Raw genomic sequence first — 26,521 nt, 5'->3', positions numbered from 1 at the left:
CCCGCCTCATTAAGCCAAAGGGGGCACTCACTTTTAGACCTGCAGTTAATTTTAATTTTCATGAAATCGCTGCGATTGCTAGAACAGCACTGTGATAATGGACAGACACGTCTCTCAATGTACACTGTTATATCGACACTCTTAGCCACTTCTTCAGGTCTTTCTTTTCAATTGGTAATTTTTTTATCGTGCAGAAATTAACTGCACTATTATATGGTGATGAAGCAGTCCTGGCATACAAAACATACACTAACAGCCAATGGCATGGTGATGTTTACTTCGTAATGTATGCAATGATGGGTAATTACCCCGCGGGAGCAGTCTGTGCCATAAAATCATGCCTTTGTTCACTCAACAGATGTTTTATTCTTCCCATGAGCTGCCAAAAACAGCACAATTCTAAGGAGGCAACACTTCTCAATGGAGGACATAATGCAAAAAATAAACATTTCTAAAACAATTGGCGATGAAAAAACACTCTGCAGGTATGGCCCACAATGTGAGCACCGGTAGAAAATCCCGTTGACTCCAAAAGTGAAAGCTCAAATTGCCCACGTACATAATTTTCACGTCTACGTTGTTATCCGTGATGTCAGACTAATGCATGACAATTCAGCGCAAACACCGTCTCCGTATGTTCCATTTTCTCGGCTAAACTCCAGCGAATCACAAACAAATTCCCCCCCCTCCCCCCCTGAGCTAAACACTGCCAACAACATTGCAGAGAGCTATGCATGAAATTATTTTCGCACATAGTGTTTTTCCGTCTGCTCCCTCATTGCCTCCACGCACTCGTTTTTATCTCCCAGACGACTCGAGCTCGAGGCACACGTGGTCCAGCATACAGCAGGATGGGTCTCTCATGACCGAATGCGCGCGCGCACGCACGCACACACACACACGAGGGCTCTCGTGAACGCACTGCCGGGGAGACATGCTGCGCGACGAGGCGCAAATCATGCCGCCCAGTTCTTCCATCAAGGGATTCCTCAAGTAAGACTGGCAGCATAAAATTAAAAAATATAACCGTCCCCCCGCCCGCAACCGAAAGTGTACGTAGGCGTGCACCGCGCTAGGGAGTGCTGCTCAAGAGGAAATTAATATCCAGCTTGTAAAGTGCACTCGCGTCAAGTCTCCCTGCGGGGGGGGGGGGGGTTGGTCTGTCACCAAAACACGGAGACATGGTCCACAGAGCCCACGTTTTTTTATTCATTTTAAAAAGGGTCTCTAGGCTGCAACAAGCTCATAATTCAAGATAGCTTCGTGAATTAATTCGACAAATATCAAATCTGCTGATGAAATCCAGCAGGTAGAAACCGGCACAGCGTTTGCTTCCTTAAACAAAACGCTGCCGAGGAATATTAGTCGAGAAAGACTAATTTTTGATGGGCCAAACGTATTTTTATCTGAACGTGCAGATACAGAACGGGATTCTGCTTACATATTCTACACACAACACGCTTTGTGATTCTCGTTATTTATTGCTTCAATAAATGCGCACAATCTCTTGCAGTTCTCCAAGCCATGGGGTATATGCCATGCACTTACAGCGTTGCAGAGCGTGAAAGCAGACAGCCACTTAATGAATGCAAGTTCGCGCGAGCAGAGAAATGCCTAATTGGGCGAGTAATATATTGGCGCATGCAGTAGCATTTACAGTAGACATTCCCTGTATTTAAAATGAACGCTCTCATTGACAGCACTGATCAATATTGACGCGTCCAAATCCGGTCGCTGCATGAAAATCACGTGGCGAATGTGAAATAACGAGCAATTTTCATATATAAAGAGGCATCTCAACTGTAATGAAACTGGGGCAAGGGAGAAAATTAATCAATATAATGTGCCACACTTCACCGTGCTGGTCAGTGCGGGTTGGTGACCGGTTGGTGACCAGTTAAGCCATCACGAGCCATCGATGTTAACCATGGCCAGGAGTGGAAACTCAGGATTTTGGGTTCACAGCGCAGTGCGCGACCAATTACGCAACACCGCTCCACTTACTTTGAAAAAAAAGGCTGTTAATGACATGCAACTTTCTACAAAACCAGATAATTTAATCAAACGGGCATTCACGTCTTTGCAAAAGTGTTACTGTCGACAACAAATATTTTGGTGAATCCTTCGGGTGTTGTGCCATCGGCTGGAAGGAATATAATGTCACAGCTTCCCACAAGCATTTCAGTGAGAGTAACAGGTTTCTGATCGTACTACATCAATAATATAATTATTACTCTTATTACTATATCGTGAAGATATTAATTAGGTATTGTAAGTGAAAATGAGTGACAAGAGTGGCTGCAGTAATTTTATCTTAAATCTAACGATCGAACACCACATTAACCATTGGGATGGACCACAATACCTTGCCCATCTTGTCAAGGAGCGTAAACCTTCAGGGCAGCTTTTGGCTGGCCATCGAACAAAGATGGTCACTGTATCACGTGCTTTCAGATGCGCTTCAGTGGCCGTCTGGAACGCTCTTCCTTCTGCTATTAGGAAGCCAATGGAGCTGTGCACTTTTAATTCTAGATTGAAAACCAATTTCTTTACAACTACTTTTTATGTTTCATTTGTTTTCTTTCCCCCACACCTCGGATTAGCACGAATAGCTACGTACATTGCGAAAGAAGTTCAACATACGTGGGATAACTCGAGATCTTACCAGATTTTTTCCAGCTCGAAAAGACAAAGGTTTCCTTTCCAGCGGTAATGGTGGAGCAGAGCCAGGAACTTGTCGAGCCGGGCCTCCCTCTCCTGCAGCACAAACAATGACGCAGAGCATTAAGAGATGCGCAGATCGCCAACTCTTCCCGTGAAAGGATGAATTAAAGTGGCAATTAATCAATAACGCAGTTTTTGCATTTGAAAAAAAAGATTCAACCAAGCCATTGCAAGGAGTGGTACAATATTAAGGTGCCGGTCATTTCTTTTTCCACTAAACTTTTGCTTCAATCAAAGAGAATAGCGGCACTCCGTGCCTGTTATATGATTCTCAAATGCACTTTGATATAGTTCAAACTGAATCGTTAAAAAAAGATGTGTGTACCGTACACACAAAATGTGCTCGCAAGCACATTCTGATGTCATAGATGGCCAAGAAAACTTCCAAGTCTCAAAATAACAAGCTGGTTCAGAAAGATCAAGCGAGAACATTTTATTTAAGTTGCAAGCGTATATTTTACCGCAGTAAAAACCCAAAGTATAACGGAGCTTCGGGCGCAAAATCAATAGGGCGAGCATCTTTAAGGGAAGGGCATCTGATAAATGTGCAGACAATGAACAGCAGCACTGAAGGTTAAACTGTAAATAGAAAGTCACTGGATGTGTTATTGTGTGATTTACTTATTGGTTTTCAATAGGGGTTTCAAAGGAAGTAGCAAACGCTCCACCTGTGCCTAATAAACAATCTGAAATGGAAGTCTGCCTGAAAGAAGCCTTTTCTATTTTTTACATATTTTCTCAATTTCGTTACAATCGCATTACAGATAAGAGACAAGGTGTTAGAGAACAACTAGTGGAGGCAGAAATCACAGGACCGAAACTTAGATCCCTTTAAGTCAACTTTTTGTATCTTGCTGTACACACACACGTTCATTTGACGACATTTAATACGTATATGTTCATTAGTCAGGAATTTGTGCTACATCACGTGAAAAAAACATTTGAACGTCAATTTTTTTGTGTGCAGACCATGGCAACAACATGAGACCATGAATTCACAAAAAGAATAATAAGTTTAATTGATAACAAATCTATGACGGCAAGTCGCAGACACAAGCAAGAAGCGTGGAGAAACCAGTGAATTACATTTGGGAAATGTATTGCATCACAGGCGGCTTCCTGGACTGAAGCCGTCGCAGCTGCGTTGGCCTCACTGCTCTGACCTCTGAGCCAGTCAGATACTTCCCCTAAGTGCAGACTTTAGAAATCAGTGAAACACGTAAGCTTCCACGACCCATGTGACCCATATGACCCATAATAAAGGTTTTCTTTTTGGGTTAGATCACGTAAATATGAAAAAAAAATCACAGTCGCAGAAAGAAGACAGAGGCCAGAGTCTCAAAAAGCACAAACTTTACAACATGCTGACTCGTGCTTATTAAGTATAAGTTTAATTACTATAATGCGAGTTGCATATAAATGCAGCGGTTATCAATGTAATGTGTGTGCATATGTGATGTTTATGTGCTGAAATAGTTCCCAGGCTGCCTATCATTCAGGAATTTCAAAGGCTGCACCTTATTTGAGATCTAATAAATGCGAAGCAGTCTTACGCAACACTTTGCATTCATTCCCGTGACACCACACATTGAGACTTTATTGTGTTATTAATGTAATAATAAAAAGTACATTAAAACGCTTGCAGGCTCGTGTAGTCGCACAAAAAAATCCATTCCCGGTACGAGACACCATTCCGCCCGATGCCTCTGACAGTTTTACAGCAACGTTACATAATAGCGGAATTTTATGACTTGATATTGCTTTTTGCAGATGTGGAAGCGTTGAAAATGAGTGCAACAATTCATTTTCGCTGTGACTTCCTTCTGCTGCCCCCCACATAGCCCCGCAGCAGCCTGCAATACTACCTGTGTTACGCGTGGACATCGCCCATCCACGCACTGTGCAGGCCCAACTTTGCCTTGGTCTGCTGAGATCTGTTGAGATCGGGTGCATTTCGGGCGATTTGGTGATCGGGAAAAACTGGGCAGCAGGGTGGCGGCGGGCATTGGTTACCGCTCATGCCTCAGAGCAAGAAGGGACTGGTGTGGAGTTTGCAATATTCTCCCCCTGTTCTGCATGCGTTTCCTCTAGGTTTTACACAGTGTCCCCCCAAAGCTACAATCAAACGTACAATGTAACCGGTGTTGGCTAAAGCATCCTATTGTAAAAAATGACCTGCACGGTTGGCTACGTATAGTACGAAAGAAGTTCAACCTACATACATACAATTGGGAGTACATATTACAACATCACCTCCTTCTGTGAAAACTTGGCAGGACCCTCAAATAATCAGGGGTACAGATGTAAAAAAAATAAGTTACACTTGGCAATTCAAGCACACACACAAGACGTTAAACAAGTGTGCTGAAAATATTCCCCCATTTATTATGACCTGTAGAGGTATTTCAATAAAAATGACTGCAATGGCAAACACAGTTTAATTAGAAACTAACATTAACATCCGTTGAGGACAGATTCCAAAAAGCAGAAAATGCTGGGCAAAGTATGCGTTACTTTGCAGCACATGACATCAGAAGTGAGGCTTTTCCTTTTTTGGCGAACCATCGAACAAAGACGGTCACTTGCATCACGCGCTTTCAGATGCACTTCTCTCCAGGCAGTGCAATTACCATTGAGATGCATTAAAAATCCTCGTGCAGCCAAACATTTATGCATAAGCCAGTGCTTGGGTAACGACATCCTCTTCCTTCCGATATTAGGAAGCAAACTGGAGCTATGCACTTTGAAATCACCTCGATTAAAAACTAATTTTTTTGGAACTACTTTGTGTTTAGTTTGCCGTCCTTCCCCCGCAATTCCGATTAGCACGGTGCAAAAGAAGTTAAACATACGTACGTACAGCTACCACGTGTAACAGTGGCTCCCATGCAGAAGCAAGCCAAGGTTACCCTTCTCTAGATTTACGTTGCAGCTTTTAGTGTTCGTGGGGTACAGTGCGCAAATGAGGCACGGAAGAAAGCCAAACCTGAAGGGCTCTCTGTCCAAGAGGAGATTAATTTCCCGTGCGCACCCAACACAAAAAAATGAGCCCACCACAAAAGCGGCTCACGGACCTGGATTTAAACACTGGCATCGAGCCGGGCCTGCAACCGGCCATCTGCGTCTGCGCTTATCTCGTTCCACTCAAACCCACCCACACCACCTCGGCTGTGCCAACTTCCACCGGGCGCAACAATTTCACAACGAACGTGGCAGTCAAGTTTCCCCTTTTTTTGCGTGCATGTGCACGCGTGCACGTGCACGCGTGCATGTGCACGCGTGTGCATGGATCTTTGTGTGTGTGCGTGCCTGCACCGGGGCGTTTAGGTGATTCGGCAATTACATTAGAATCGCTACGATGAAGGTCACAAAAGTGTTGGTTCCCCGGTACCACCAGTGGGTGGTCTGCGACAATCTTCCAGGTGGTCTGTGGGGCTGTGATGCATACGCAGGTCGATCCAGAAATAATGACAAAGTTTATACCCCTTGTTTCGGACATGAATGCATATTTTACTTATATTTCATTTAAAAATGAAGTTAGTCAAACTATCCTGATTAAACTACCCTAGCCCTAAGATCTAAATGCCCCCCCCCCCTTAAAAAAGTAGCTTATAAACCTTACCTTCCCACACTGCTTCAGTATACAAGCACGTAACGTCAGTGGAAACACGCATAACGATTGATGCATTTTTTTAAAAGTCTGTTCAATTCGTGACAATTCATTGAATTACCGAAGGAGTGACTCATAACCATCTCAGTACAGCAGATATCAATCGTACAGAGTGCAGCACACACTTATTTTATATATATACACGTTGCAACATTATTTATTTATCCCCAACCCACACTGACGAGCGAGGTGGAGCATTTGTCAAAATAAGCCTCACAATGTGCACCAGTGTGTGGGAGGCCCTGGGGGCATCATCCAAGCAGTGGTGCTCACAGAAGGCCTTGACGTAATTATTTTAGAAAATGTACGAAAAAAAACAGGGAGTCGTCCGATTAAATTCAAACGGCGCTCCGGTGGGCACCCCGACAGCTTCTATCTCTCAAGTAGCCGTAATTGCTTTGGAGTTTTTGCCAAATAAACCCTGCGGTCAATTGGCAGCTGGGGGGGGGGGGTCTCTAGAGCGTCATTCCAAGGCCTCCACTTATCCAGCGTGACCAACAGGAAGATAGCGCCCACCCCTCGTGGCCTCCGAGCCGCCCCGCTCATCCCGTGAAACATCCACCCCTTTTGACAGAAGAGAGAAATGACAACAATGAATAAATAAATAAATTGCCCCTCAAGTGTCCTGTGGGGGCCAGTTGGCAAGAGGCCGGCCGGAACTGGGCAGCACTTCTCCAAATGTTAATGAAACACTCGTAAGCAACCCGTCAAGGGGGCAGCATGAATATTTAATCTCACCGCGCACTCTCTGGCTCCCAAACTTTTGTGCGGAGTTAATTATCTCGTTTCTAAGTTTTGACCGTTCACATTTTGCGCAATATGTGGTCGCAATAAATAGTGGACCTTTTTTAAATGTTATTTTACAGAAAGCACTTAAACATTTAACATTTGTTAAAATTGCTGCAAGCTGTATGCCCAACGTGCCAAAGCATATGCCATTTGAAATGTTGCGTTTGTAGTGAGCCCAACAATTAACCTCTCGAAGTGCTACCAACTCAAGACTCAACGTGATTATCGAATGCTTGTTGCATCAACCTTGTTTCACTTAACGATTACAATTCACAATTGTTGGGCAGTGACAATGCTTGCCTGTGCAAACTCCACATCGGGCAAACCTGCAAGACAGTTCTGTTTGGTAAAGATATTGTAGTGGATACAATCATAAATAATCCATTACCAGACTAAAGTATAGGTACAGGTTCACATAATCATAAGCTGCAGTGAGCATACAATAACACATTGTTCCATTGAAACTGAGCAGAACAGCCCTTTTGCACTATTTGCAGTTTAGCAAATAACACAATTTCAAACTTGCAGACCATTACTTAACACTTACACACCTGCTTGACGCGATTACTTTGTGTAAAATGTTGTACATTTGCATGAATAAAAAACACGCACACTTCTAAAAATGAAATATGAAACACGAAGCAGCAGTGTCAGCCAGAAATATTTCACCAGTGAAAGGTACACCTGCTACGCAACACGCTGCATTCATACGGATGCCATCCGAGCGTCATGGTCAGCACACTGGACTGGCTATTCCCCTGGTATGGCAACTGAAACCAAATGGGTGAGTATATTCAATTCCCCCTCGCGCTGTCCACACAGCAGTATAAATGGGTGCACCACAGTCAAACAGCCGGTCACGTGCCATGGGGTCAAGTGTGGGTGCTTCTTCCAAGATATCTGACCAGCATGGAAGAGTATGTGTGCCAAATATCCTCTGGAGGGGCCCCCAAGAGTACCCTTTCTGCCTGTGGCAGCTTGAGCAACAAATTCCAGGGCTGCACCTTTACCGCTGACAATCAATGTGTTTTAAAAACACCCCAATGATCTGCATCAAGAGTGTTCCATCACAGGGGTCATCACAGGGAAACTGCTCAGTCACAGACCTATGTTTGGGCGATCGGCTGAACAGTACTGCCGTCACAATTGACTGGAAAGACCATTGGATCGCTAAATAATTTGTTGTATTTCGATTATGTAGAATCTGTTTTCTTTTATATTGATCATTTACTTTACTCGCACAGATTAAAGTCAAAATCTTATATAACAATAAATGGAGTGAAATTTTTACTTAAAACTTTCGTGACTGCAGGAATTCATATTCTTTGGTTCTTTCGGTAAAGTCACGTAGAAAAAAAATAAAACCACGACGTTTTGATCGCAACACAAGCGGTCGTCATCAGGAAAAGGGGGTTATAGCCTCTAAAGGCAAACTGCCTATAAAGGTTTAAAATGGGCGTAGCCCAATTGTCAGCAGCATGGGCGGGGCAGCTCATGTTAATGTAAGTGATGGGTGATGGCCGGCTTTGGTGGTGGGTTCCCCACCAATTAAAGGGCTGCCAAGTAATCATTGCACCTCTCTTTAAACACTCGCACGGCTGACGGTGGAGGTTGCTGCTAGAGGTGATGGTAGTAGTGGGTAATGATGTTACAGGTGGTGGGCTCCCACCAATTAAAGGGCTGCCAGGTTTTAAATAGAAACATTACAGCCAGTTATGACATTTTTTTTATTATTCATATTTTTATTCTACGTGAATTTACCAAAAAAACTAAGAAAATAAACGGAGTGGCTGCACGTCGTAAAAGTATAATTTTATAACAATAAATATTTAAAACAAGCAGAGATGACCGTTAAAATTAAACTGGAAATAAAGACTAAATAGATGAACAGAAGAAGCCAATACTGCAAACGACTCTCTTATCTTGGCTTGTAACTGTTTTTTTTTATAACTAGTAACATTTAATGGTGCAGCAACCTCATGATTAAACAATTTGTCACTATTCATCTTCAAGGGTCAATTACACAACCTAATTACTCCTCATGTATTTTCATGGTTCCATTTGTCTCGTCTTTGAGCTTCCTTCTATTTTTTTGTAACTTGCTGACCCCGTGCCCACACTGGAGATCTGTGAGAAAGAGCTTCATAGCTCATCAGATTCCTCCTCCAGTCTGATTCTCGCACGTTTACGTACCATTACAGATCTGCGTCGATCATAAAAGATGCCATCGATTCTTGCACGCCCCACTCATTCCATGCATAATCCGATTAACCTGTTCTAGTTAATGAATCTAACCCTGCATTATTATTAAAATATTATCTAAACCGTGGCAAATTGAATCGACTCACCAAATCTGATCGACACAGACCACGTGGTGGTATGTAAAATAAAATAAAAACTCCTCCAAACATCACCCAGAGTTCGATTGATACTCGGTGCATTTTCTAAACAGCAAAAAATCACTTTCTACAAAAATAAATGTAAAGCACTTCATACTTTCCTTCATTCCACAATATTGTCAATATAAATAAATGAATTTACAGTCTTCTTATTCAACTTACAGTGCCACTCTTGGGAGCGATAACGAGCAAAGCTTTTTATCCCATTAAGTATTTAATATTTTTTACGTTGTCAACCCTTGATGCTGGGACTGTGAGCCGTCATCTCGAACCCGCTCTTGACAGGACACCAACACCCCTCCAGCAGTTGTCAGCACAAACATTTACAGGGACAACCCTTCGGTAAGAGCTGCCTTCTCCTGTAACTGAAAACCGATGTGCACTCCGGCTTTAAAACGGCAAATGTGACACACAGTTTTTTTTACTCGTTTGGTTCGCGATCAAATAAAATGTTGCCAAGCGTTACGCATTGTTCATTTATTGGGAAGCTACTGCCTTTGCAGTGGTGCACAACCACAAATAACAAAAAAAGTCAAAACTTTCATCATCAATAACATTGCTACGGCATTTGCCAATTTCCTGAAGGAAGTGTTTACCAGTTGAGAATGTACGGTGTTAGAAAGAAACGCGCGCACACACACGCTTGCAAGAAGACTTTAGTAAAATAATAACTTCTCGCGTGCAAACAGCAGTGATATTATACTACGTTCCACCGCAATTCAGCAGGCTCGCAAAAGACAAAAACGTCTGCCCAGCTACAGTAGTCAGACAACCTATACAAGAGACCATCAGGATTAAGAAATACTTTCGCACCTCCGACTAGCATGGTTGGCTACGTACGGCGCGTTAGAAGTTCAACATGCGTACATACATAGCACATTTAATGTGCTACAAAGAAGGGCCATTACTCAAAACGTCACCTTTTATATATTTTCCTTTTAAGACCACAGTATTATCGTTGGGTGAGTTGGGTTTTTTCTTTTTCACACACTGCCCAATTGGCTCTCAATTTCCCAGACAATAATTTCTTTGCGACCACAAGCATGCATACACCAAAGTCACAACCCACGAAATTCCAACCGCGGGAATTGTTATACTTCATATTTCATATTAACACGTGCATGATTTGGCTGATCATTTAACTCGGGTCTTTTTTTTATTAAATATAACAACTTGGAAAGTACCCGGTACTCGACTCTATTTTTGTTCACGTGGGACCTGGCTTATAAACAGAAAACACAAAAGCCATTGAAAAAAACTGTTGGGTGAAGCACCACTGTACTCAGCTACAGCCAAGGCTACAGACACACATAGCTGGCTCGTGCATATGCTAGGAAACACACGGAGCTGCTGCTGCTGCTGCATGTCTACCGAGGTCCCATGGGCCCTCGCGTCTTGAGCGAACTCCACGACCAATTCGGGGTGGAATCAGGGAAGTTCTGTGGGCGAGGCATCGGCCGTGTGTCTACGGCTAGTCCACGTGGCCCGACAGCTCCCCCCCCCCAGGCCCCCCAGGCCCCCCAGGTGTGCAGCAGCAGAGCCTCTCCCTGACCCCCGCCAAATTTTCCATAATGCTGCTTTGTGCCAAAATAACACACAGAGTGGGATGACCGGGGGGCGACGTGTGCAATGACATGTGCCGAGTGACGAACATTGGAGCAAGTGTCTGCTTCGGGGCTAGCTTTTAAGTCTGCAGCACCTCTCAGGCACACAACGGAGGCGCGCGCACACACACACACCGACCAACAGGCCTGCTTAATCTGCAGTAAACGTGTTTCCCTAGAAATGCACAACACGATAGACAGTGTGGATGAACGACTTGCAACTGACTCGCACGTGGCCAGAGTTGAAACGCACCGCTGCATTATTTATTCGTTTTCCTGGCTCTTGCCCAGTGCGAGGTCTGGCGGTGTGCATTACTCATTGGCGTAGCTATCAAGTGTGCAGGCGGTGCAACTGCCCGAGGGCCCAGGGGTCGAGGGGGTCCAGGCGCCGGCCAAAGGAGTTGTTATATTGGACAGGTGGTCCCATTCCATTCCTTGCACCAGGGCGGCCCATGCCAAAAGCCACACTAGGCTACCGGTGTTACTCCTCAACAACACAAAGCAACTCGTATGTAATAGCCCATCCCTTGCTGTGCACCTCACATCAGTTCCCCCTGTCGCCACGGAGGTGAGCGTGGTGCCCAGAGAAGACAAAGTGACAGCGAGAACGTGTGCTCCTCCTGTAAGCGACCCCCAACTTGGGTACACCACTATGCCACGTGAATGATATTTATTATCATCATTACCACACTTGTGGTTCATGTAAGTGACGGGGCATACTCGTGCAGCATATCTTGTTTGATGGAGGACTCAAGGCAACGGTTTTAGACTCGGAAATCCTCCGTGTGTGCCTTGCCTATCCGATGCGTGTGCACTAAGCTATCCTGCCACCACATGGCATTGAAAGGCATCATCCATATGCGGATAAATGTCTCGCCGGAAGTTTGACTCGGACACAGCTGGCCCCATGACCTTGTGCCTGAAAGTAAGCCAAATGAATTCTAGCACTATCACATCCTACAGGACTTAAATGGAAGACAGATGATGGACTATCATGAATAATGAATACGGCACGAAGTTTTGAGTATGCACGCGAAACAGTCGAGAACCATCCCAGCTATCCCAATGTGTCTATGACAGTTGAGTTCATCGCAGCCATTGTAGTTTTGAAGTAAACATGTCACTCATAAACTGTCATTCTCTCCCATGCTTGAAAACAAGACTAAGTCTGTCTCTTCTTGCTGCGTTTTAATCGTTCTGCAAAGGACTTTATTTACTCTAAATGCATTTCTATACATAATCCAGGTTAGAACCCATAATGAAGACAAAGTATCTTTACAAACAAAACTTGGGAATCTAGATTTGAAGTTTTCGTTCTTTCGGTAAAGTCACGTAGGTATAAAAAAATAAAATAAATTGAATCACGACGTTTTGGGCACAACACAAGCATCTGTCATCAGGTGGGACAACCACAGCAAGACTTGAGAAACAGTCTCTGTGAAACCATTGGCTGTAATTGTGCTCACAACATCGCTGACAGCATGGTCTAATACTTCCTTATACAAGACAATGTTGTAACGTAACGCCTGCACAACCACTCCACACGCACGTGCATGACAATATTGTCATTTATTTTGCATACATGCACCCCTCGTGTTAATATCATTGCAATTATAATCGACCGTGACTTTAAGATACCTTTCTCTTGAGTGAAGGGATTTAAAATTATACTTTGGCCGTTGTGTTAATGGTAAAAAGAGGACAAAAATGTTGCATGCTGCGTTCGCAGTGGTGCACAAGATAAAATTATAAAACAAACTCATATTCGTCAATTTCACTGCCCTTAAAAAAAGAGGAAAAATTAGATGATTTCCAACAGTTTGGGCAACAGCTCCTTTCTATAACAGAGAGATAGAGGAGAGGGCAAAGAATATTGAGCAAATAAGTTGAATATGGTAGGATACACATTAGGGGGGCCCTGATAGAAGTGTGGTTTTAATGCAAGAGGGTTTATTGACGACCGTGTTGAGTTTTTATCAAAAGAGGACAGTGTGGTAACACTTGGGGTTTACACACACCAAGAAGAGCTTCCGTCCGTTGGCCTGTGTCCTTAGAAACCAATTTGTGCACAAGCCTAAAGCAGGTGGCAGGGCCCATTAAACAAGCCTCTAGCCAGGCCGTATTGTTTGGAGGTACATTAAACAAGAGGAAGCCACGCACACACAACATAAATCACTTTTACGCAATCCACTTCTTTCAAAAGTGAAATTGGATCTCTTGTTTACATACAGAACAAGCGTTGCTGTGGGTTTTGGCGGTCTGTGCTGATCGGCAAAAAAAAAAATCACCCAGCACGGCACGGACATAAATGCACGCAAACATGAACACGTCTAAGATAACCACACACACGCACGTGTACACGTGCATATGCATAAACACGCTGGTTATAATTCATGAAGAGGGTTCACAGAAGACAGACTAACGCTGACTTGTAAACACCGGAGGAACAATATGACGGCAATCCAACAAATAATTATTAAAAAAAAATTCTGAATTGTGAACTTGCGCCCTAGACCTTTATCCCCGTGTATCACATGCCAACATATAAATTGATCCACCTCATCAACATTTCAAGCAAAAGTTAATGAATGCAGGGGCTTTCCAGCAGGCTGTTGACCGATGTGTCCACGTGCCCAGTTGAAATATTTAATAAATGTCACTCTCCATCAAGGGGGAGAGGATAAAAAAAATCCCGTTAACTTAAAACACACCACATAATGGAACGCTGCGACTAATCGGAAGATTGGGTATATTGCATGTGCACATAGTTTGCAGATAAAGGGACATGACAGCAACGTAATTACCAACCGTTTTGCTTTATTTTTCCGGAGAATCCTGCAGGATGCCATTTTGCAAAGTGGCCCCGCATAAATTTCCTGCGGCTTAATGCACCGTACTATACAGATTCTGTATTCATAACCGCAAGTGAAAAATTCCAGATTGCATGGCTATATAAGACATTTTTATAAAAAAGGACAACGAAAATATGCTCGTTTCTCCATCGTATAATTTAGTTCCAAAAATGAAGTGACACGCTGAGTGATAATGAAAGTAAGCGGGCTTGGCCAGGACTCGTCGCTGGAAAGGACGATGGCCCGTGATCAATATACGAACTATCGAGTGGCAACCAAAGGAGAAGAACTCTCACAGATTGAGAAAAGAAATCAGCTCAAGCGTTGGCTGATTGTGTTAATGAAATGCATCTTAATAAGACGGTGAAAGAAGACTACAGTACACATAGAGGAAATGGGCAACTCCTCCTGGAAAAAGTCTGACTTCCACATGTGCCTCGTCACTCGAGGTTTAAAGCACAGAATGCACCGTTGTGAAGAACTATCATCATTCTTGATCTATCCCCTGCTGTATGAGCATCCCAAGCCATCGCCATGTCTCACGTTGAATTCCCACAAGCGAGACAATTTCACAGATTCACCTCCGTGGTGGACGTAGCCTATCCGGCACGAAATCCTGCCAAAGCCCCCCCTTACTTTTCCGAACGGTCATTACGACGCCTCTAACTTACGTTCCCGTCTCCGATCCATTCAGCCTCTCAGCGTAATTCGAAGCATGTTCCCCCACAATGCTTCTCTGCGCACTTTATACACTTTGTTTTGCTCAATTCCCTTTGTCCGTGGGCCATGTTTGCTGCTCCAAATGTCAGGGTAGGTAAAGCGTTCTCCTTTAGACACGTTGTTATGCTGCTCTTCACTGCCAAGTTACATTTTCCAAAAGCATTACAACCTACTCTCATACAACTCTTCAGTGTCTCAACTTTGGTCACGATCAGCCTTCGATAGCGGCACCTTAGGTCTACACACACACTCTGGATTGCTGGAGCACAAAAAATATCCTGCCACACGGATGTATGATTTGTGGTGGCTGCAACACCACTGGTGTTGCCTAAGCCTCTATTTCGACGGCTAATGCGGACGATGCAAATGAACCGGGCATGTGCTCAATCTTATTGGGCCAGTTTTTACATTGCCAAATTAATATCTAGAAATATGTGCCTATCGTGCTTTTAGATGCACTCGTCTCACGAACCACGTCAAGGTGAGATCAAGATAAAACCGACCGATTTTTTTGTTTGTCTCTGCAAAATCCTAAGTGCTCCTTCCAAATATCTGCAATCAATAGTGTGGAGCTTGCGTAGAGAATGGAGCATGATGGCCAGCCACGAGCAATGGTTGATTTTTACTAAGCACATCTGCTTGCGTGTGACCACGATTATTAAATGCAAATCAACATGCGAACGAAATAAATAATAATAATAATAATTAGCATGCCTTTATCAATTCGCAGCCGGATAAAGGCCTCTCTATGCCCGGTTAGTCATGGGAGCTACATGACCAACCACACTTCACCACAATAGCGAGTTGTGGGCTTGTGCAGAGGAGGGAGACGACCCAGGACTGCTTCAGATACAAATCGCCACTGATGTGACCTTGTGGTTAGGAATCGAACTTAGCTCCACATGCGTTATAACCACTGTGCCAACGTTCCCCACTATACCCACACACACAACATATAGCAACATCTTTAAGTGGATCATACAGTGATTGAAATGAATATGTAACTCAACGTATGTGTCTCCTACAGTTTACTGTGCATAAAAATGCATTGCATGGAGCGCAGCTGCTTCAATAACAGTAACATAAATATGTACATATGTTCACGGAATTGTTTAAAAAAATCAAACGAAATAACACCATTTCAGCCGGCAAGCCTGCCGAGCAACACGAACGCAGACACATTGTGCCTCAACCATGACACACAACAAGCAGGCAACGTAACCTTAACAGCACAAGTTCTGTTTCATTATATCCCCTCCGCCGCGTTTCTCCCATCACACTAACCAATCAGCCGCAGATGAAAGAGAGAGAGAGAAGCAGACGGCGCGACGATGCGCATAGCATCTCCGCACCACCACCTGATGGTTTCGGACAGATTTCGGATCCCTGGCGGCGCCGACTCTGTTTGAGCGCAAGATGCCACCGCGATTGAAAGGCACGCACGTGTGTTCGTCAGAGAGCGCTGGCACCAAGAGAAATCCAGCGTGAAGAGAGAATGTCTTTCGAGCGGGATCCACCGTCAGAGCGTGCGTGTTCTCCGAGCCAACCTTGGTAACCAGAGGTAACGGAGACACGTTCTCCTCACAATTGGTACGACAATGGAAGGTCAGATTTTGACTGCTGGAATAAAAATCCAGTGGCTACATGGGACGTGACATTTACCCAATATTTGTGTTTAGGAGACGCGACGACATATCGCCAATTAAGTCATACGAATAATGCAGCGACCTTGGGTCCGGTTCACGTCACCTCGTCGCTCACGTTCACAAACCACTGCCATCATTTCGGCTCGACTGATCAAAGCGCAGATCCTGGTCTTGTTACGCACGTTACCATGGGTGTCCCTGTCGCGTCATTCAATTAAAGCAGCCGTCGCTCACTCGGTAAAATAATGATTTTTCTTTTTACTCAATTCAAAACGCACCACGTCAGCAGGAGTAAATACCGTCCGGACGATAATTACCTTCAGCGGATGACCATCAGCTGAGCTGTAGCCTCTGAAATTGACCACAAATGAAGATGCCGCAGTCCCACAAAGTGCCTTCCCAGACAGCTTTATGCAATCTGTTACACCCCGCAGAGTCAGAAAGATTAAAACAGCCCGCCCACGCTGCTCATTGTCACGTGTGAGCTACGGGAGGGATGGCATAGGGAAGATGGGTTGTTCGTGGGGTGGGGGAGACGGGGGGGGGTTTGTTTAGTGGAGGCGAGCAGAAGATATAAAGTGCCTCCTCCTCAACTATCAGATGTTCCCTTGCTGACACCTAGAGGCCAGTGCTGCATATAGCACTTTCCAACATGGGAGAGAAAGTAATGTCTACATTATCCATTAGAGGTTTTTGGGTTGGATCGCGTAAATGTGTCGTTAAACCCGCCACCAATCGACACAGCCAATTAGTAAGGTTTGTCACGTAACAAAATACGCCAATTCGCTACGAGGACAGCACACCGGTGTGTGAGAGAGTAAACCCACAACATTTACAATTCGATTACGACGTTTCGCCAGTAATAACCATCAGGCGACAGCCAAAGTTGTGGAGAAAACCTCCCGTTTCGGTCTTAAATATTACATGCATGTTTCCACGTAAGAAAATATCTAATACAGTAGTTTGCTTTTGAATCGTAAAAATAAACCGTTGAGAATCACATTTCAGGGCTATATATTTACATCTCTTTTTACATATCTTGCATGTAATTTTCAAAGATGGAAAACTCGTGGCGTGTTATTTCGAAACCGGCTGGAATGTGCCCAATCTCATCGCATGTCGAAAGCTAATCTGGAGTGGAACCTGGATCGTGCTCGATTTGCGTGGCCACCAAGTACATACAGGATTGCCATATGGCTGCGGGGCTACGCAGTGGGCATTGCGGCAAAACCCATCATCGTACTGCATTCACGAATCCGTCTATGCCCTTCAACTTCAACAAAGCTGTACCGCACTTACCAGCGTGGAGAAATATGGTGATATAAGCCCCACCGACCTGCCCGGTGTGGGGGTAGGCCCTCGCCCAGCAGTGGATTGACAAAAGGGGCTGCACAGTACTCGTATGAGCAAGTGAAAACAACGGGAGCCATAACCAACCCTTACATCGGAGGGCATTTAGCATCCACCTTAGATCAGATCTTGATTTGAAGCTTTCGTGACTGCAGGAATCCATACTCTTTGGTTCTTTCGGTAAAGCCACAGCTGGATTGTTTTTTTTTTCCACCTGAGGACGACCGATTGTGTTGCGATTTAAACGTCGTGATCTACTATTATTTTTTCTTCTACCTGCGTGACTTTACCGAAAGAACCAAAGAGTATTAGATCAGATGTTGGCACACTTTGTTAGAGCACCCACGCATGCACTGGGTGGCAGGACTTCAGCTGTCTGGCCTGCGTGAAGAGCCTCTGGGCAATAACGGCAACTCGACCCCGCCTTGTGCACCAAGTCTGCAGAATAAACACGTCACAATTTATGCCACGAGTGCACGCATGCACAAGCATCTGCGCCCATCACACGGAGAGCTTGTGTGGCAACCAGTCTAACGAGTAGCATTTTTTGGGTGCGCGCAATAGTTGCGTTTATTTTCATTCTCCAGATTTTTTAGTAAACAAGCAGTGTCACCTAACCGGGTTGTCAATATAACAAACATGACAAAGATCCCCGATGTGGCCTACATAGACTGTTTGAGCGAGTGCGGCAATGCCTGCCCGGTGCACGTGGAGTTGGTGTGGCTTCCACCAGCCGGCGGACCGGCCACCTTTGTCTCCCCCAGTGCTGATGTTCGCACACCACGACAGCTACTCATTTAAAGCCTGAGTCATCCTTGGGGAAAACCCAGAACCATTTCAGATAATCGCCGCTGTTGTTGAACCGAGGCCAGGTATTATACTCATGCGAGCCGGTTAGTAGCCGAATACGCTCACCAATACCCCCCCCCCCGCACAATATAATGCACATACAAGACGAATGAGAACATTGCTCCCTTCGCACTGGACAGTCTGTACAGTTACCCCGGAGGCATGAGCACATAAAACATGCAGCTTCAGCAACATTTTCAACGGGGTACACATATTGCATTGGGGCGCGCAAATGTCAATAATGAAAATCATATTTTCTTTAACCCTGCCCTCAACTTTTCAAGCTCGGCGTTGGGTTAACACGCCAGCGAATCTGTACAAGGGCAGGTATTGTGCGGTAACGGCAACGCTAATGCACGACACGGCACCGTTTCCGAATGTATGGAATTAACCCCTTTTTGTTCTCACCTCCCCGCGTTGAACCACGCGCTACGATCTACTCCGCTCAGTTCTGTCTCAAATTCGACAAGGTTTCGCTCAGAATCAGAAAAGGCATTTATACTGGAGGAATCCGATGAGCTACTAAAGCTCTTTTTTCACAGATGTCAAGTTCTCTAGATAGAGCCCGCGTCTTGTGCATTGTGATCACAGTAGACATCAAACGTTTTGGCCAACTTTGTCACGAGGTTGGAACCTTTGAGCCTACAATGAGCCAACGTTGGCTCAATGTTTCACGTTTACTGGGGTGGTAAAATGGTGACGACCTAATATTTCATAATCCTGCTCCTTCACTTTCCCAGCCAATGCGATGTTTAGTGACGCCAAAGCTGTGGTTCATTGCGGGAAATGCGGAACGGTACTTCACCACACTGGTAGGCGTGGGGAAGTGAAGATACCCACTCAACAGAGGGGAAATGGTATTCTGCTCATGCAGGCGACCATGAAACCACGACCGAGAAATAGAAATTACAGCTGACTCCAGCAACAAACTACGACAATCACAACTCCTATTACAACCCAACATTCCGCTACCACAAATAACACTGTGACTACAGTTTTACCAATGTGATGACTATAAATCACAACTTTAATAGCAATCATCCCACTACAACCATATATTCCAATGCCATTCAACTGTCACTGCAACACCATAATTGCAGTTAACTATAACTCTACCATGTGATACTCTGTGCGTGTGTGCAATCATCGACGGCCTTTCTCAGTAATAATCCGCTAGGCTCCAGCCGAGGCCTGCTGCGACCCGATTGCTTGATTGATGCAATACGACCAGAAATACTTCTGTTGATATGTATGCACGCTGAACTTCAATCCGCACCATACGTAGCCAATCGTGCTAATCGGAGGTGTGGGGGAAGGACAACAAACTAAATACAAAAAGCAGTTCTAGAGATATAAGTGTTCAATATATATTGAAAAGTGCATAGCTCCAGTGGCTTCCTAATATCGGAAGGAAGAGCGTTCCAGACGGCCGCAAAAGCACATCTGAAAACGCGCGATGCAGTGACCATCTCCGTTCGATGGCTAGCCAAAAATGTATGGTTACACAATGATATTTCCTACTATTCAATTGGAATTAAAATAGAAAAGTTAGAATTGCTCCTCACGATCGGAACAGTTACACAAACTACTAAATTTGATCATAATTGTGACCTGAAAATATTGACTGTTTAAAAAGTATGAATTTTTTGTTACAAAGAAAAACATTTATTGACTGATCTGTTTTTATTTCTCTATAAGGCATTAAACTGGTTAATAATGTTGATAAATATTTAACTTAACAAAAACTACATTTACAAATATAAAACAGTACAACATACTACAATAGACATGCGTTTACTACAGCAATAATATAATACAAGAAAGTGAGACAAATTATTACAAATACGGTATTTGTTCAGACTGTAAAACGAAACATTTAACTTGTATCTTTAAGACTACACTCGTATTAATACACTTTATATCCGCTACTCGCGGTTATAAAGCGTGGCACGAGGTGCACATTAAATGAATCCATTAAATGAGCACAGGGTAAGCATGTGGTGGCTGGGTGGTAGGAGGAGGGCGAGAACGTGAGTATCCGGCGGTGATTAAAGCAGCTTCTTCTGTGAAGGGGTCTCGTGGTCTCAGGCCAAGTCAAGCCAATCGCCGCTCAAACATCCCACTGGATAAAATTAGGTTTTCCAACACATTTTGCTGACTTCCATTTTGCAATAACTTCAAGTTGTATAAGGAAGCAAGGGCAGGTGTTGTGGTGGCAGAAATCGGCATTGGCTGCGATTTACTCTGAGTCTTGGCAAAGTAACACTTTACCAAGTGGAAAGGACTTCACAAACTAATATTTTATAAGAGCCGGGCTATCCGATCATTTTAGCAATCGGTCACTCTACTGATTACTCGATGAAATCGGATAGCATGGGGAAAAAAAATTGGGGAGAAAAAAAACTCTCGCCTCCATTCCCACGAGTGCCACTGGATGGGAGGTGATGGGCGGGGCTTGATGAGGTCATCCACATCGTGGGCCGCATCACATGGCAGATTGATTTTGTAAAGGGTTTAGAGGAATCAAGCACAACAAAACTGTCAATTTACATTTTTGGGCCGATTAAATCCACTAATCATCCCAGCTCTATTTTCAAACAGTACGTGCATATCTTAGAATTACATGTGAAACTAACTGCACGAGAGCACCACACACAAGTGCACAGATATATATAAAGACTTCTCAAAAATCCAATGATCCACACAAAGTGATGAAATATCCTAAAATATCTGTATTAGACTTGGTGTCCAGGGCAATTTGCAGTTCAGATACACGTGCATGATTTGGCACACACTTGATACATTGCCTAAATCCTTCGGAGGCTGTAATCTTAAAAAAAAATAAGAAAAGACTCAAACAGATCATCTGGATTATGTTCGCATTATTATTATTATTTTGCATTCCATAAAGTTAAGCCATTGATCCCCATTGTAAGTTGCATCCCCTCACCTTGTGTTTATATCACTCCTAATTTTAGCAATTAAAATTTGATTTTGTACCTTACACCTGTTTTAAAGTCTCTACACTGGCTGCCTGTCAGTTTTATCATTTATTTCAAGATTATTTTTTTGGTTTTTAAGTAACTAAATGCACCGGCACCTGAAAACATGTCTGACATGCTTTTAAGGAATGAACCCAGGAGATCACTCAGGCCCTCCGGCGCTGATGTCTTGGTTGTGCCAAAGGCCAGGACTAACACATTCCTGCGGAGGGAGCTGGTAGGAACGTTGGGTTACTCGGTCAATGGCCAGGGTCAACGGCGGCGTGGTGTATTCCACAAATATGCCCGACGGTGAGGGCGGGCACAAGCCGGCGTGAGTCGGTTAAACGTTGAGTTTAATAAGGGCACCACGGGGTGACCAGCCCCTCCCCATCCCCACCCCTCCCACCCCCCACCCAGCCCCACCCTCCCCACCCAGTCCCTCCCCACCCTCCCCTCCCCACCCAACCCCTCCATCCCCACCCAGCTCCTCCCTGCACGACGGACACAATAATCCCCTGTGGGCTGGTGTAACCAGGAGGTTCCTACCAGTAAAACTAATGAGTAGGGGCAGCCTTTAGCTTCTTCTATGGTCCTGGCCTTTGGAACGGCCTGACAAGAGGATGTGAGGGCATTAGAATCAGTGAATGTTTTTAAACGACATCTTAAAAACGCACCTTTTTCAAAATTGGCTTTTAATTAGGATGCCATGATTGTGTGCTTATTATGCTTTTTATTATACTTCAATTCACTATGTTACATATTTTTTTAATGTATTAAGCATATATTACAGTACGTATTTTTGTTTGCATTCTGACCAAAATTATTGTGGTTAATGCAGACATGATTCCTTGTAAAAGATTTAAGTTTGGTGTTTTAACATCTTAATACAGCTGTTTTGTTGCCAGAAAAAAAGGGGAAACCCTATTCTAAGCTTATTCTTGTTCAAATTGTGTCAGTCACTTTTAATGTGTTTTGTAAAGTATTTTGTAATGCGTTTTATGCACGATTTGTGCGATATAAGTAAAGTTTGATTTGATTTGATACCTTACCTGGCATGTACATTAGCACAAAAGTACATTTCACTCCCCCTAAATATACCCAGTAAACATCTGCATCCAGTAAATGTTAACCTTTTCATAATTACAGCAAACACAAACATCCTGGTCTGGGTTGGGGAGGGTTGACTCAGCCAATCATCCCTCCAGGGTCGATAAAATATGTACAGTACCACGTTGCGGGTACATCACCGGAGGTTGTGCTATGGATAGACTCATGCCCGCCATAGAAAAATGTGGTCTTCCAGCACTGGCTCATGGTGAGCAGGAAATCACTTTGACAATTGAACCGATGTCGTTGCACGCATGTGGTGCGTTGTTCAACTTGACGTTGACCATAACTGTTTAAAAAAACTTCCTGCAAATGTAAAAAAAATGCGCATATTTGTCCCCAGCTGGTGTGCCCAAAACTCTCCACAATCACATGACTGAGAAATTACTTATTTTATAACGACCGAGCATCCATACAATCTGGGCATTTACAACTGCACCGATGAAACAAAGTTCATTTTAAAGCAGTAAGTCTCTCTGGTCTCGCATGTTACACAGCAAAGATTTGTATTGGACGTGTTCAAGTACATTCTACTACTGTAGTTATTGCATCGAGGCTAAAAGTTATACATTATACAGCAGTGGGTTGTTGTCACGTTAAGTACTGAGAGAATGATTGACAAGGATACAGCAGCACTGGTAAATCTCCAGGGTTGTTTAAAAAAAAAGAACCAAAGCAATGAATATAACAAGGGAACTGACATGCTAGGCCACTGGCCCATCACAATGACATGAGCAAAGCATCCGGGGTCTAATACCGAGACGGATTTAAACGTGTCCGCACAGAATACGAATCGCAGATGCAGTAGTGAACGGAGGAGCTGTGCTCCCGTATTTATTCATCTTAGACCACTTCGTACACTAATACTCATCACCAGGGCCGTCCATGGCGGGGGGGGGGAGGAGGGGGCCTGGGGAAAATGCGACTGTGTGGGCCCCCCGACAACTTCAAACTAAACCGCAAGTATTATACTCCGTCTGACATCGTGACGTCGAAGCATAGGTGCCCTCAAAGCGCGGGGCCCGGGGCAGTTGCCCTGTGCGCCTTTTGGCGTCCTCTGGTCTAGCGCCGTTTGGGACGAGGCTCAAAAGAAAGCCGTCTCTAGTGTGGACCAATCAGTTTCAAGGACAATGCATATGTTATCAGAGTGTGTTTTTTGTTTGCATTCTGACCACAAGTGTTGTGGTTAATGCAGACATGATTCCTTGCAAAAAGGTTTCAGTTTTGTTGCCGGAAAAAGGGGAAAACCTATTCACATATTTTGGTACTGGTAAAGGAGGTCACATGATGTAGTAAAACGTTAATGCCACCCTTTTATAAAATATAAGTTAAAACTTCAAAAATATATTAGACAAGTATTAGAAGTGGCACATCGGTTAGCTTATTGTAATATAAAATTGCCCACACGAGTTCAAATCCCAGCGATGGTGAATGATAATGAATCAGTCCTAAATGCAACCTCCAACCCCCTTCACCATCTCGCATGAACCAGCGTGGTGAAGTATGGTCAAACAACTACCATTACACAGGGGATATAAATTACAATTCCTAGCGGAATGTATTTTAGGTATACCTTGAATTACTTGGAAATATCATACTGATGTAGTGTACAGTACTTTAAAAATGTATGAGCAGTCCTTAATACTGTCAGCCACAGTCACGATACTGATATGAAGAAGGCATACGGTTTTTGAGGACGGTAATGTATTTGTGCCCCATGTATGTCCCTGTGGCTTTCTATTCCCCGGGTGTTTGCCTTCGAAGTTGAAATTCCACAGTCTGAACAACCCTCACCAGATCTCGTGACTGCAAGCTGCAGCTTCCGAACCAAGACTTGTCACTGGTTGGGAGGCTTTGTGGAGGAGACGCGTCCCGTGGAACGTGATTCACAAAACTAAACGATTTGCGTCCCCAGCGCCGCCGCCAGATTCTCTTTAAATATGTCGTGAATCCCAAAATTAACGCTTCGTTATTAACATGCCACACATATAGCGGAGCGTCGTCATGAAATGACATGCTGTGATGCATACAGTAAATATTCTACAATGCAAAAAAATAAACAGATGCACAAATAAGCGTGATGTATAGCAAAACATCTTCTGTTAGCAGGACTCGAGTAAGAAAAAAGAATGAGGTTAATCCACACGGCTTCCTGAAATAAATGAAAATAAATCCACGCCTCCGGTTAGCACGGTTGGCTGCGTATGGTGCGAAAGAAGTTCAACATCCAGTACATCTGCCTGGACCATTGTTAGCACGCTAATTAAACTGGGTGCGCATGTGCATGAGAAATTGTAAAGCTATATAGATATGGTCTGTTGTACGGAGTTCAGAAATCACTTCCTTTGGAAAACCACGTGCTCTCTCTCGTTTTCTTTACATTTAATTTACCTTCATTTTATTAATAACCAAAATAAGTCTGTCATGCTCATTAGAAAATCTATTCAGCCTTCCACATGCAGTGAACGCCAGGCTCAACCCTCTATTTCAAGGCGATGGGGTGGAACTGCGCAGTGGTGTTCTTTGTTATCAAATTGTAAATATAAAGTGTCATATCTTTGGCAGGTATTTGTCTGTATTTGATGTTAATGACATACACATATCATTTCTCAATTGTACAATCATTCAGAAAGCTGGACATCCTCCAACACTAGAAAGGCTTTCCACTCAATCAGTCCGGCTTTCAGAACAGCATCCAGACGATCATTGTTATTCGCCCTATCTGTTGTGCATAATGTCACGCAGATCTGCATTTCCCGTCACTATTTATTCAATGGCATACGGGATAAGCGCCCATCGTTATGGGAACGGAATCTCAATGGCGAATGATAATCAGGGCAGCTGGTATTAAACGGAGCCAAGCCCGTGTTGGTCTCACGTAAAGGTGTCACATTCTGCCACCGCATAATCCTCGGGGGTAATGATGCACGCATCTCTCTTCAGCCAAACATTTTCTAGATGTACAAGGGAAATAAAAAGCCAGTGCTTGGGTAATGGCATCCTCATCCTTCCGATGTTAGGAAGTCACTGGAGCAACGCACTTTTAAATCACCTACATTGAAAACTAATTTCTGTAGAACTGCTTTTGTGTGTGTTTAGTTTTGTGGTCCTTCCCCCGCACCTCCGATTAGCACGGTTGGCTACGTACGATGCGAAATAAGTTCAGCATACATACATGCAAGGCGGGAGGGACAGACGAAGGAGCAAAGTACAATACAATGCACCGAGTTGCACTGCTGACAATTTAGCCCCACAGTAGCAATACAGCACCTGTTTCAAGGATTGTAGTCACCCATAAAAGCAGTCGGAGATCAACCATGCTCAAGTAAAGGTGCAGCCCTGCAATTGCTTGCTCGCGTCACTGTTGGACGATGGGCCTTCGCTACACGAAGCAACTCAAGAGCCCTGTAGAGGGGTTTTGGCCCACTCGTCCACGCTCGCCAGGTGTTTCTGGAAGAAGTGGCAGCACCCACGCTTTACCCCAATTGCACACAACATGTCGATCGACTAAGTGCTCAAGTAAAGCAATGCTTTAAAAGCATTGATCAATTTAAGAAATGTAAAATTTCGAGTTCATAAGTTCTAATTATTTTTTTGTTCGGTCACATTAAACAAATGATAATAATTGCATCAAATATCATATTTAGCCAAATGTCCGTTTGGCAGTAAATGCTTTTACAATGTGCCCGGTTTGCAGTGTGACGACACGTTTCCCATGCAAAGTCACTTGAAATAACATCCATCAGGGGAATACATTAGTGATCATCTACTCCCGATTCATTAAGAACACAAAGGGTTGTGATTTCACAAAACCAGAAAATTATTTA

At 44.0% G+C, this 26,521-nt stretch overlaps 1 protein-coding gene across 1 annotated transcript in view; it reads right to left on the bottom strand.

Annotated features, from left to right (window-relative positions):
- LYST (lysosomal trafficking regulator) overlaps positions 1-26,521 on the bottom strand; it is a 139,527-nt gene that overhangs the window by 107,738 nt on the left and 5,268 nt on the right. Inside the window, exon 3 of the mRNA XM_078858664.1 lies at positions 2,666-2,757. Within this exon, the coding sequence (XP_078714790.1) occupies positions 2,666-2,757 (92 nt within the window). The remainder of the gene's footprint in view (positions 1-2,665; positions 2,758-26,521) is intronic.

This window comes from Lampetra fluviatilis, chromosome 7, assembly GCF_964198595.1.
Source record: "Lampetra fluviatilis chromosome 7, kcLamFluv1.1, whole genome shotgun sequence".
Classification (NCBI taxonomy): Eukaryota; Metazoa; Chordata; class Hyperoartia; order Petromyzontiformes; family Petromyzontidae; genus Lampetra; species Lampetra fluviatilis.
Note: the sequence above shows the minus strand (reverse complement) of the source record. Positions and strands in the feature narration are given on the sequence as shown.